General features: G+C 33.5%; 1 protein-coding gene across 5 annotated transcripts in view; it reads right to left on the bottom strand.

The window, feature by feature from the left end:
* The window catches only part of LOC124360607 (guanine nucleotide-releasing factor 2), an 82,452-nt gene that overhangs the window by 8,191 nt on the left and 60,888 nt on the right, over positions 1-13,373 (bottom strand). For all 5 annotated transcript variants that reach the window (XM_046814359.1, XM_046814356.1, XM_046814357.1 and 2 more), the window contains 5 exons: positions 13,108-13,282; positions 10,116-10,295; positions 9,697-9,876; positions 3,689-3,967; positions 1,568-1,699 (listed from right to left, as the gene is read on the bottom strand). In XM_046814359.1, coding sequence (XP_046670315.1) covers positions 1,568-1,699; positions 3,689-3,967; positions 9,697-9,876; positions 10,116-10,295; positions 13,108-13,282 — 946 coding nt within the window. The remainder of the gene's footprint in view (positions 1-1,567; positions 1,700-3,688; positions 3,968-9,696; positions 9,877-10,115; positions 10,296-13,107; positions 13,283-13,373) is intronic.

The following is a 13,373-nucleotide window of genomic DNA, read 5'->3' as shown; positions in this document are numbered from 1 at the left end:
TTCACTGTGGGTGACGAGCATGCTTCGCGAGTGTTTTTGCCGAAACCTAGTGCGCTGTGAGCACATACAACACGGGGACCGGCACCCAGTGCGGATGACAAGCAGACTCGGCACGGACATGATGTCACCCGTTCCGGCCAACAAAGCTTCCGGGATACCTTGGACAACCCTTTCGGCTATCCTGACTCCGTTTTGGGAAAGTAAAAGACAAAAAAATTCCCACATTTTCTGTCGCCGGTAGTTTTGTCATCTGCAGTGAATGTGTTTAATTAACCTATCTCTATACTCAATTGAGGAATTTTACCAAGCTCAAAATGCTATTTAAATATTTTTGCTAAGGTAAGCTTTTCTAAAAATTTAAAGTTTGATTGATTTGACATGTTAGTTTGTAGTATTATAGATACTATTCATGGTATGTATGTACAATTTATGAATAAAGAGTGTTTGATTTTGACTTTATAGTTACAAAATGTGTAACACTAATCTTTCAAAGTTTAAAAATCGACACTCTTCCTCGGGTGTAAAAAAACTTAATAAATAAACACAGACTTAAAACCTACAATGTGTGGCATTGGACTGCCACTTGAAAAGATATGTATCATACCTGACTTAAAGATGAATTTGAGGTATGATATATTTAGTAACATATAACAAGTTGGCAAAAGTCCAAAACCCAACTTAATCTTTTCAAAACATCTATCGTCAATAACAAACTTTAAACAAAGAAGAGGTTTCCATTCTACTTAGTAGTATTCCTTGATTAGCAAAACCATATATTCCTTGGGGATTCCCTAAAAAGCAAACTCATGACACTTTTTTTTTTAATTTGACAAAATAACTGTATGTCAATGCAAGTACTTATTTTTCAGTGTGAATTCTATGTACATTTCATAGTATTGAAAGGAGTAAACCATAAAAAAACCTTTATAAGAAACAACTGTATCTTAACATGCAGTAATTTGTACTCTTTAGTATATTGTTTAACTTTATCGTAAAGTTTTATAATAAAATTGAAAACTATATTAAATTTCAATATGTATACTACAACACAAGATTTGGCATGAATTATAGTATTATAGTATAATGAAATTTAATAAGAAAGTCCGAAGAGATTATAATTCCAGCCACACTGATGTTGATGAGTCGGCTGCAATATTGTGATGATTGTGTTTGCAATTTATGTAAAAATGTTCTGTGGATATTTCAAAGTCCAAGTCTATATTTCATAGCTATGATTATGAACTAGAGAATGTTTAAAATTGTGTGTGAACACAATAGTGATAATGAAACTAAAGACAATGTTGATTATGAAACTACCTGTTAAATGTCATCATTGCTAATTAGTTACACGATTGTCTACTGTGCAAAATTTTTACAACAAAAATATTTTCATTTATTTTCAAGTTACCATTATATTTTGAAGAAAACATACAAAATATTAATGTAGTTAATATTGTAATCAATATAATAATTTATTAGAAACTTCCAATCATGATATTAATAGGAAAAATGTGAAAATTTTAGATAAAAAGTACGAAAACTTCAAGATAAAAGTTTATACACTTACCCTTTCTTGAACCTTTTCATATTTTCAACAATGTTAAACTGCTGCCATCGCTTTGAAAAATTTATTACTCCTTCAGAGAGGAAATCACTGTTCCCAATATGTACAAATGTGAGGTCTTGTAAAACTAACCCACTGTAAACATATCAAATAATTAGTTAGTTGTTAAATCAATCCTAAATTATAAAATAATTATTTAATTACAAATAATTTTTTTATTTCAGAAACACTGTGCACAGTGATTTTAACAATCATACAAACTTTATTGTTAAATAGAGAAGCTATAACTAACTGTAATTAAGCTATATATTTTACTTCCACATATTTTATTTACTGTCTCACAAAAATATGGAGAGATAATACAAAATTATTTTACAATATCTACTCCTTTTTGACCATTTTCCACCATTCTACTCCATTCAAACCACCATTGCCCTTGATACTCCCCGAACATTGCCTTGGGGTACCACAAAGTACTTGGTTACCTGCCGTTTTGGGCAAAGTCCGTACATTTTCCTTTCCTGAGCTCCTTGTACTGGGGGGTGTTCTTGCTGAAGAATTGGACCCTCAAAACATGATAGCTGCTATTGACTGCCACAAAGGGTGGGGATATAACTGGTATTGCAGGAGGCCAATCAGCAAGAGGTCATTGTGCAGATTCTTAGGGAATTTATACTTAGAAAGAGGGGTTTCTCCCTCTGAAGTTTTGTTATGTAGATAAATTACATAGGAATTTATGATCATGTTAATCATTCCTTAGAATACTTTGTATGACAGACAACGTAATGCACAGAATATCTAACGACACTCTTAAGCTTAGTCTGTAAAGCGACACAGATACTATACAGATAAATTATAAATATTTAGCAGACACACTGCATGAACCGCTTACACACGTCTCAAGGCCAACTGCAGGTATTAGGAAGGAGGGATTGAAGCGAATTATACCAGTATCTGGGGAAGAAGTGAAATGGTTTTGCCTTCGTCTGACAGGTTTGGGGCTGTAGGGTTAAAATATTGGGTCTCTTTTTCAACCTATAAATTTTCAACCTACCCGGAAAGTTTCCCCATAGCTGCCTTCTTCATTTTTTACAAAATGCTAGTAACGGTTTTGTCAAATGCAATGACATTTTTTTATAATGCTTTAAGATGAAAATAGGCATATTCTAAACAGTTATTACTTTCTTCCACTGTTTACTAGAAAAATAGCAGTGTAATTGAAAAATGTAATGTTAAATTACACAAAGTCCCCAACTCTTGTACACATTTTACAAATAAATATATACTTCTAAATTTCATGCTAAATCAACAGTGTTGTACAACAAATAAAAAGTTCAACCAACTACTTTAAACCTTAAACCAACTACAAAAGTATTAATCCTTTCCAATTGGTTAAAACAATTTTTACCTCTTTGCCTCCTCAACTCGTATTTATTTTAGCACATTTTCTGTGAAAAACCAATTTGTAGTGAACTAGTAGTTATAAAAGTACAAACATTGTTATATTTTACAATAGATTATTGTGTTTTTAATTTAATTTCTCAAGCTATATAAAATTATGCTGGAATTGATAAGTTTTATATTTTAACAGCGCATTATATCTTTCAAAACATTCTGCAAAATAAAGACGAACATTTTTTTGAGCAGAGTTTGCAGTAGTACAATGTTTTTCACACAACTCATATTTCTGACAGCATCCAACATTGTAATAATGTCACTGATTATTGCAGTGATGCACAGCATTCTCAGGAACCAATTGGAGACACTTCAGAATGACCAGTTGAAAATGAAGCAAAAATGACCTCATTACAACGTCACATGCCATCCGACATAAGAGTGGAATGCAATGTAGGACGATGTCCCACATACGAGTCATGAGGGTTAAAAAAACAAAATGACAGCCGTAGGTATAACAAAGCGTTTCCAGACACTTGCCCAATTGAATTTTTTTCTTATTCTGATGTGCTAAATCATATCCTAGAGAATTTGTATGAAGTGATTAGTTTAGAATTTTGAAATATTAATTGCATACAGATTTAATTAATGTCAGTAAATAAGTAATCAATGATAACCAATTAACAAATTTAGATGATAAATTGATATAACTAAGTAGGTGTCACTCACATGTACGGAATGCAGGGTGGTTGCGTGTCAGCCAAGGCTTGTCGGTAAGCTCGGAAGCTAGAGGAGCTGTCTATCAGAGCACAATACTCCTTCAGACCCTCTGTGATGTGTTTCTGCCACTCTAGCCGCCTGATGGGTGCAGAATCCAGTGCAGACAGCAATGCCAAGTACGAGTTGAAGTTGTTGATTTTTCGTAAATGTTTCATAATTTTAATATATTTTACAACATATCTTTCTCGATCTTTTGCATCTGCTTGCTCTAAAATTCTAGATCTTGCCCTGGAAAAGAGCAAAAAATATTCTTTTTTAAATATATATAAATAATGCCAAATTTATATAAATTTTGCTCCAACTCAGTATACAATTCTAACTGTTATTTAATGCACACTAGTTTTCTACTTCAACATCAACATTAGCTATAAATTAAGCCATATGAATAAACAATCCTGGGCAGACAATCAGAAGCAGCCCTAAAAGATGTGATCTGTGGAAAATCACTAACATGACAACTCTATAAATCAATTACTGCCCAACTGTCAACTGTCTGATGTAATGGTAGGTTTTTGTATACTATAGACTAGAAAAATAACAATAATGTCCATAAAGTAAGTATTGCAGCAATTAAAAAAGGAGAATCAGTAGTTATAAGATTGAAACTGTAGGAATCTCATAAATGCGTAACAAGGTTAGAAGCTATCTTCTTTAACCCTTTTGATCCCAACGTCCGTATATACGGACGTCAAAAGTATCTGCATAAAGTCCCAGCGTCCGATTATACGGACGTCCGCGGTATCTGCATAAAATCCCAGCGTCCGCTTATACGGACGTTTACAGATATATTTGTTATAAAATACAAAAACGTAAACTAAACTTTTCACTTACGATATATCAAAATGATCATAAAAGAATCAATCTTTCCAATAAAGTTGTGAACTGAACTTTATACAGTACATTACTAGCACTATACGACGTATAAATCAACGTGGCGTTGCAACTCATTTCTCTGTGCCGGCCAGCTGTGAATGACTACGCATTTATTGTCGCAGTTTGTTGTGGAGTGAGTTTGGCGTTGTTGTTCGACTTTATTGCATAATAGTAGTTGGTTATTTTTGCATTATGTTTGTAAAATGAAGCGTGCAAGTTCGCCACTTAGTGACAATACAGTTCGGCGTATTGTAGAAGAGGACAGTTTTTGGTGAGGATTCATCAGAAGCTGATTCAGGTAGTGAGAGCAGTTTCATATATTGATGACACAGATGACGACCCTACTTATGAACCGTACTTGATGTGTAAATACACCATCCACAAGTAGGGCTAATGTAGGACAGCTTTTGTCATCTAGTGATACAGATGATAATGAAAACTCATCTTGTAACCAATCCAACAAACAGTCATCTGGGGTTAGACATGTACCTAGGCCTCCTGTACCTAGACCACCTGTACCTAATAGTGGAAGTGATACTGATATTGGGGATGATGAGGAAGACTGGGTTGAATGTCAATGAAGACAATGATTTGGAATATCCACATAGGTTTTTCATTTCAGGAATCGCCAGTGTAAAACATTTTCCACCTTGCAACTCTCCTGCTGTAGCTTACTTTAGGCTTTTCTTTACTATAAGTTTGTGGGAAAGACTTGTCAAGTACACAAACATGTATGCTGAGAAGACTATATCGGCTCTAAACCTACTAAAAGGACCAGATGAAAGCCATCGTATATGGCAGCGTGTTACAGTTGCAGAAATGAAAGCCTTCGTAACCGTACTTCTAAACATGGGACTAAATAAGAAGCCATCAATTCCTAGCTATTGGTGGAAAATGTGAAGCTCAGCACTGCTCATGGTATATAGTAGAATGTTTACCAGAAACCGATTCCAGGAAATATTATCTTTCTTTCATTTGGTAGATACAACAAACTTGCCCAAACCCAAGGAACCGGGTTACGACCCATGTGCCCGAGTCCAACCACTCATTGACCACATGAACAACATTTCTAAATTTTACTACACTCCAGGGGGAAAAACCTGTCTATTGACGAAAGCATAATCGCAACAAAATGCCACAATCCTTTAATGCAATACATGCCAAAGAAACACCATAGGTTTGGCGTTAAGCTCTGGGTGTTATATGCGATGCTCTGAGTCATTATTGCCTGAACTTCTTTGTATATCAAGGTGCCAAAGGTCCTGAAGGGCAAAGGAACAGAACAACAGGTCTAGGCTACACAGTGGTCATGAAACTTTTAGAACCAGGTTATTTGAACAAAGGCTACCATTAATTTGTGGACAACTTTTTTTACTTCCTTGAATTTGGCTAAAGATTTGTATTCAAAATTGACATTTTTAACAGGAACCCTTCGTAGAAATAGAAAGGGCATCCCTCCCAACATATTGAGTAAGTACAATGTGGGTAAGAGAAAGTACAAAAGAAAGAACTACATGCTGATGTTAGGCTACAGGCAAAGAAAAAAGCAACAAGAAACCTGTGCTCTTGCTGTCAACCAATTCAAAGGCATCTAATGGACAAAGATCTAAAAAAAAGGGGAAACAAGGTTTACATTACAAATAAACCAACCAATTATAAGGGCCTATAATGACTATATGGAGGGGTTGACAGCAATGATCAGATGCTCCACCAGTACCTCAGTGACAGAAAAACTTTAAAATTTTGGAAAAAAATTACTTTTAATATAATTGGGCGTATGGTGTTGAATGCATACATCCTGTATAAAGAGAATACAACCAACCCTATGTCTAGATTACATTTTACTGTGTCCTCTAATTAATCAGCTGAGCAGTGAGTGGTTTGATGTGAAGGAGAGTAGACCTGGGAATGAAAGCAACTCGGACAGAGAATGTGGTGCTGGTGATGCTCCTCAACCTGTTAATGAATTTTTTATAAAATTACCAAATAGAAAAGAAAAGAACTGCTGTAGTGTAGTGCAGCAAGCACTAGTAAGGGGGGGAAAAGAAGGAAATCCACTTTTATTTGTCGAAATTGCAAGAAAGGCTTGCATCCCAAAATGCTATCCCGCGCCACAAATGCTAAATAAGTAATGTTTTTTGTTTTTTGTAATATATTTAGAATGTTTCTCTCCAATAACTATATATCTGTAAATCAATTCTTTACATTGAATTTATTTTATCTCAGTCCATTTTTATTTAATGTTAGGCCTATACATTTTAGTTAAGCCTTTTCTTGTAATACTGAGAAAAAGTACAATTTCTGAAAAACGTGATAATAATAAAAAAAACCTGTATTTTTTTTATTTGTTGGAATAAATTGACAAAATTTGTTGTGTATGTTTATGTTTATGTGTACTTTTAATGTGCAATGACAATATACGTGCTAAAAAATTTGTGTGTGTACATCTTTTGACAACAAAGTCCAAAGTTTCTCGGAATTTTTTTTCAGGTAAGCTAATTTGTTCTATAATGTATAATTTATTGCATGAATGCATGTTTTTTTACACTCACTATAATGTAGTATATTTCATGCTGAATAAAAAGAAAAAGAAATCATTATAATCGGTTGAAAAATAAGTTTAAAAATAATTTTTTGCAAAGTTTTGCAAAACGGGCAAAATAGTGCTGGGATTTTTAGTAGATCCCTTACAGTGAATAGTGGGATTTTTTGGTAGATATTTTTAAAAAAATGGCTGGGATCGAAAGGGTTAATGTGTTATTACTGCATTTACTAGCAAAAAAACTAAGAGGTTTTGTTGATTGTAACATGTATAAAAATAATCATTGTGTTAGAAGATTTAAGAAAACATATATTTATCAAAACAGTAGGAGCCATTTGCAATATGGAAAGTTCTTTATGAAGATTCAAGTAACAATGTGCTAAAATTGGTAGATTTAGTAGTGAGTAACTGTAATATTAACTACAAGAGAACATAGAAGTAACATGAGGTATATAACTTTTTATTCTTCACATTGATGACCAAACCGATCATATTCTTGTTATAAAAGAAATAATACAGATATCATGCCCAACTACAGAGGATAAGATATACTATCATTAAATTGAAATTAAATTAAATAAAAAAAAACAAACAAACAAATATACACTGATAAATGGAGAGAGGGGACAATGAAACAATTCATGGAAACTAAGACTAAGGGAAAGGAGTAGAACAGGATGGTAACTATACAAACAGATTTGGTAAAGCAATTATAGAAGAAAATTAAAACTTGTTCAGAAATAGTACCAAGATTTAGATTGAATAAAAAACCAAGGTAGACAGATGTCATTGAATCATACTTTAAGAACAACACAAGAAAGATTATGCTGCACAAACAACAAGGACAAACTGCAGACAAGTATAGAAACATATGTCAAGACTAAACCAAAGAGAAAAACAAGAATCTATAGGCAATGGAAGTGGAGGAGTGATAATGACTTTTATGAAACAGTAAAAGCAAAGATGATAAGTTTGAACCAAAGAACTTCTTTTGAAAATAGTGAAAAACTAAGCCATGAAGCTATGTTGAGAGGAGGCTGAAATATAGAAATAAAAACACAATAAGAAATAAGAGAAACAGGGCTATCTCCCGATCTCCAGGAAGTACATTAGGTGACCTCCAAAATGGTCTACCCTTGTTTCGTATAGTAGACCCATCTCTGCAATAAGACGGATTATAACTTGCCTAGAAAATTATGTCACTTGAAGCCATAAAATAAACAGCAAAATTTCGTAGCATGCCTAAGGAAGGAAAGTGACAAACTGAACCTTGAAAGAAACACCCATCCCTACAGTATATCTTATCTTCGCTCTTTCAGGATGGTAAGCACTTAGCATCAAAATAGAGTTCATTTAGAACAAATTAAATTGTAGATGTATTGCATCCCTGATATAAGTGATAGGCAATGGAAAACCCACCCCTATGCACTTAAAGCTATCTTGCTGCTTTATGACCATACATTATATTAGCACAATTTTGGAGATAAATAAGAACCATAAAATACACAACAAAATGTTTTCCAGCACATCTAATGTAAGTAACAAACTATGGAAGAAACTCATCTCTGTATTAGATCTTATCTCGTGCTACAAGAGAGAATACTCTGTCTCCACATGGAGGTCTTTTTGAAACATTCTACATGATCCTTATCACACCTGGCCTACATGACAGACAATGAAAGAAAACGCCATCTCAGCGCTCTAGGCTATCTTGTTGCTCCAGGACATACCTAAACCTCTCGTTACATACGGCAGCCTCCAAAATGGTCCATCCCTGAGGTAATTTGTGACATTTTGATTACAGTTTGTTTCTAAAAGGATGTTACCAAGAACCATAAAATAAACATCAATGTGTTTTGTAGCTCGCCAAATGTAAGTTATGGATTTTGGAAGAAAACTAACAGCATTTTAGTAAAATAAACGTACTACTTGAAAATCCTGTACAGGTTTACCCTGTTAATCTTGTCAAGGGAACTCCTGTACACCTTGACCTACTGCTATGTAGAGGTCATGTATGCATCCTGTCCAGATGAGGGATATGAACTATCACTGAACTCGATCCAGCCCATATAGATACGAAGTTTCTTGCAAAAGCATCATTGAACTTGACTTAACTTTTCTAAAAATGGAGATAACTGCAAAGTTTCAAGTCTATAGTTCAAATTCGTATCGGGATAACCTATTGGCGGACAGAGAGAAGATAAAATTTTGCTAGCCCTCCAAGAAACCAGATTTTGCTAATGCTCTGCCAATAACTATTCACAATAAAAAAAGTATGTTTTCTATAAATTTAAACTATTAAATATATTTTATGGATTACTCAATATATGCCATTACAATGCATGACACACTCTCATTCAATGCAAACACAAACAAATACTTTATTTGTATAAAGATTCTGAGTATCTTGTGATAAGAGAATCTAATATTCAAAGAAAAATTGAGCTTTTTGTTAAAATTTTTAATGTTTATTCCTTTTTGTCTCCCCCACAAACACACTCAAACAAAACATTTCTCAACCTGATATACATTTTTAGCTTACCAATATGACATTTTATTGAAGTGTTCAGTAAATCGAGTGAGGTTTGGACTTCTTTCTTCATTTTGTTCCTGAGCCCAAATTAAAACTTCTGGTATCTCAATTTTCATGAATAGTTCTGAATCTAGCAAAGTCATTTGCTCTGCGATGTGTTCTGATTTAAAATCCAACAATGAAGCCTGCCTATATAACATAAAGAACAGATGATTAACATTGATAATAAAACTAAGAAATAAAGTAATGACAACAACAAAAAATTGTATTTCTTGCTGTTAGTAATACTAACAAGTGAAGACAAGATCACATCATCTGTTAATAACAGATAGTAATAATATTATCATGAAATAATTACAACAACAAAAATGAAGCTTTTACTCTAAGACATCACTAATCTCTAAAAGCGTCCAATGAGTAGTTGTTACCTTGTATAGACATTCTGAGATGGCAAAAGAGTGCATGTGACATTGTAGAGCCGCTTGTTGTTATATTTTTCCAGTATCTTAACTCTCAGTGCTTTTGCCATGATCAAATCTCCACTGCACAGTAGCTGATACACAAAATCAGTCAACATCTGAATCACAGTCTGTTCAAAATCTGACATTCTGAAACATACAAACAAACTAGTGAAATCAAAATTCCTACTCACACTTTCTGTGATGCATTTTACAAAACTGTCAAACATATATTGTAAAACTATAAGTATTGCATAAATAAATAAATAAATATATATATATATATATATATATATATATATATATATATATATAATCATATAACTATCATATGTATGTCAAACAACCAGCCCTTCATTCTCAATAATAATAAGGTACTGCGCCCTTCTCTGACTGATCACTTTTTGTTTCAAAACAGAAGGAAGAATGGACGCTAAGTTCACATAAAGAACAAAAATTAAGTTCGGTTTCTGGCTCACTGGTTTTCTCATGTCTGACTGTGTTTCTCTTCATTCTCAATAATAATAAGGTACTGTGCCCTTCTCTGACTGATCACTTTTTGTTTCAAAACAGAAGGAAGAATGGACGCTAAGTTCACTTAAAGAACAAAAATTAAGTTCGGTTTCTGGCTCACTGGTTTTCTCATGTCTGACTGTGTTTCTCTTCATTCTCAATAATAATAAGGTACTGCGCCCTTCTCTGACTGATCACTTTTTGTTTCAAAACAGAAGGAAGAATGGACGCTAAGTTCACATAAAGAACAAAAATTAAGTTCGGTTTCTGGCTCACTGGTTTTCTCATGTCTGACTGTGTTTCTCTTCATTCTCAATAATAATAAGGTACTGCGCCCTTCTCTGACTGATCACTTTTTGTTTCAAAACAGAAGGAAGAATGGACCCTAAGAACAAAAATTAAGTTCGGTTTCTGGCTTACTGGTTTTCTCATGTCTGACTGTGTTTCTCTTCATTCTCAATAATAATAAGGTACTGCGCCCTTCTCTAACTGATCACTTTTTGTTTCAAAACAGAAGGAAGAATGGACGCTAAGTTCACATAAAGAACAAAAATTAAGTTCGGTTTCTGGCTCACTGGTTTTCTCATGTCTGACTGTGTTTCTCTACATTCTCAATAATAATAAGGTACTGCACCCTTCTCTGACTGATCACTTTTTGTTTCAAAACAGAAGGAAGAATGGACGCTAAGTTCACATAAAGAACAAAAATTAAGTTCGGTTTCTGGCTCACTGGTTTTCTCATGTCTGACTGTGTTTCTCTTCATTCTCAATAATAATAAGGTACTGCGCCCTTCTCTGACTGATCACTTTTTGTTTCAAAACAGAAGGAAGAATGGACGCTAAGTTCACATAAAGAACAAAAATTAAGTTCGGTTTCTGGCTCACTGGTTTTCTCATGTCTGACTGTGTTTCTCTTCATTCTCAATAATAATAAGGTACTGCGCCCTTCTCTGACTGATCACTTTTTGTTTCAAAACAGAAGGAAGAATGGACGCTAAGAACAAAAATTAAGTTCGGTTTCTGGCTCACTGGTTTTCTCATGTCTGACTGTGTTTCTCTTCATTCTCAATAATAATAAGGTACTGCACCCTTCTCTGACTGATCACTTTTTGTTTCAAAACAGAAGGAAGAATGGACGCTAAGTTCACATAAAGAACAAAAATTAAGTTCGGTTTCTGGCTCACTGGTTTTCTCATGTCTGACTGTGTTTCTCTTCATTCTCAATAATAATAAGGTACTGCGCCCTTCTCTGACTGATCACTTTTTGTTTCAAAACAGAAGGAAGAATGGACGCTAAGTTCACATAAAGAACAAAAATTAAGTTCGGTTTCTGGCTCACTGGTTTTCTCATGTCTGACTGTGTTTCTCTTCATTCTCAATAATAATAAGGTACTGCGCCCTTCTCTGACTGATCACTTTTTGTTTCAAAACAGAAGGAAGAGTGGACGCTAAGTTCACATAAAGAACAAAAATTAAGTTCGGTATCTGGCTCACTGGTGTTGATTCTGTGTTCTACAGTTGTTCATTTTATATGGTTTTATACAACCATAAAAAAAAATCTTTATTTGAAATTGGTACGATCTAAATCACATTCATGTTATCATTTCAACTAATTTAATTTGAAATTTCAAATCATCTGAAATATTTATTTGATATAAAAATTTTGACTGCCATATTCAAGGATTTTTTACTTTAAAGACTCTTCCACGCCTTTTAATAAACGCTTACATACATTTTTAGAATCAATATTAAATTTTAATTTGTGACATTTTTACTATATTTTTTCTGGAACTACAAAATATATAGGAATAGATAAAATTTAGCATTCAAGCGTGGAAGGTAACAAGTCTTTATCAGATGACAAGGACACCTCTACTGCCTATTCATCTTTTAAACTCATTCATACATAAGTCCATTCACACAATCAAATGCATATATACACACTTATATTCTAACTATATCGATAAATGGTAACCATTATGACATAAGAGTGTACATACTACTATGTTCATACGGCTACATTAGGCTGTTTAGAGTTTTTAAATTTTAAGAATTAAGTTTATGAATTCTAGTTCTACTGTAACATTGTGAATTTTTATAACAACATATAAAAGGGTCTACAAACAAAGTGTAATTTGATGTAAAATACCCTTTTTCTTGCGCTTTACAATTGTAGGCACCTCGTCAAATCAATAACTTACTGAGAAAACAATCATCATCATACACGAGTTTAATTATTCTTTAGATTGGTTGAAGTCAAGTCCCATGCCTTACTTAAGTTGTAAAACAAATTATTTAAATTTGTTACAAATAACAATATTAGAACCAAACAAATGACACACTAACTAAACTTTTCATTAATGGACATTACGTGCATAAAAATATAGTTTGCAGTTCATACACTTAAATTTACCCATTATGTTCAGTGGTGATAGTTATGTTTACTTACGTCAGATCACTAACTACTCTGACTAGAAGTGAGAAAGCCTCCCTTGCTGCTCGTTGTTTGGCTGTTTCTGAGGACCTACTGAATCTCTCGTGCCGTCGACAAAGTTTCTCAATCAGATCCAATGGTGTTAAAAACGTTCTGTACGTTGTCAGAAATGCTTCTTGATACAAGAAGTCTGCAAAAATTCATTCGTCACATCATTATATTTCAATATAACAGAGATTAAACTATATGTAATAAACTGGGAATTAAAAATACAAGAACTT

The sequence above is a fragment of the Homalodisca vitripennis genome, chromosome 4, assembly GCF_021130785.1.
Source record: "Homalodisca vitripennis isolate AUS2020 chromosome 4, UT_GWSS_2.1, whole genome shotgun sequence".
NCBI classification, from domain to species: Eukaryota; Metazoa; Arthropoda; class Insecta; order Hemiptera; family Cicadellidae; genus Homalodisca; species Homalodisca vitripennis.
The sequence above is the reverse complement of the archived record's forward strand: the minus strand, read 5'-3'. Positions and strand labels throughout refer to the sequence as shown.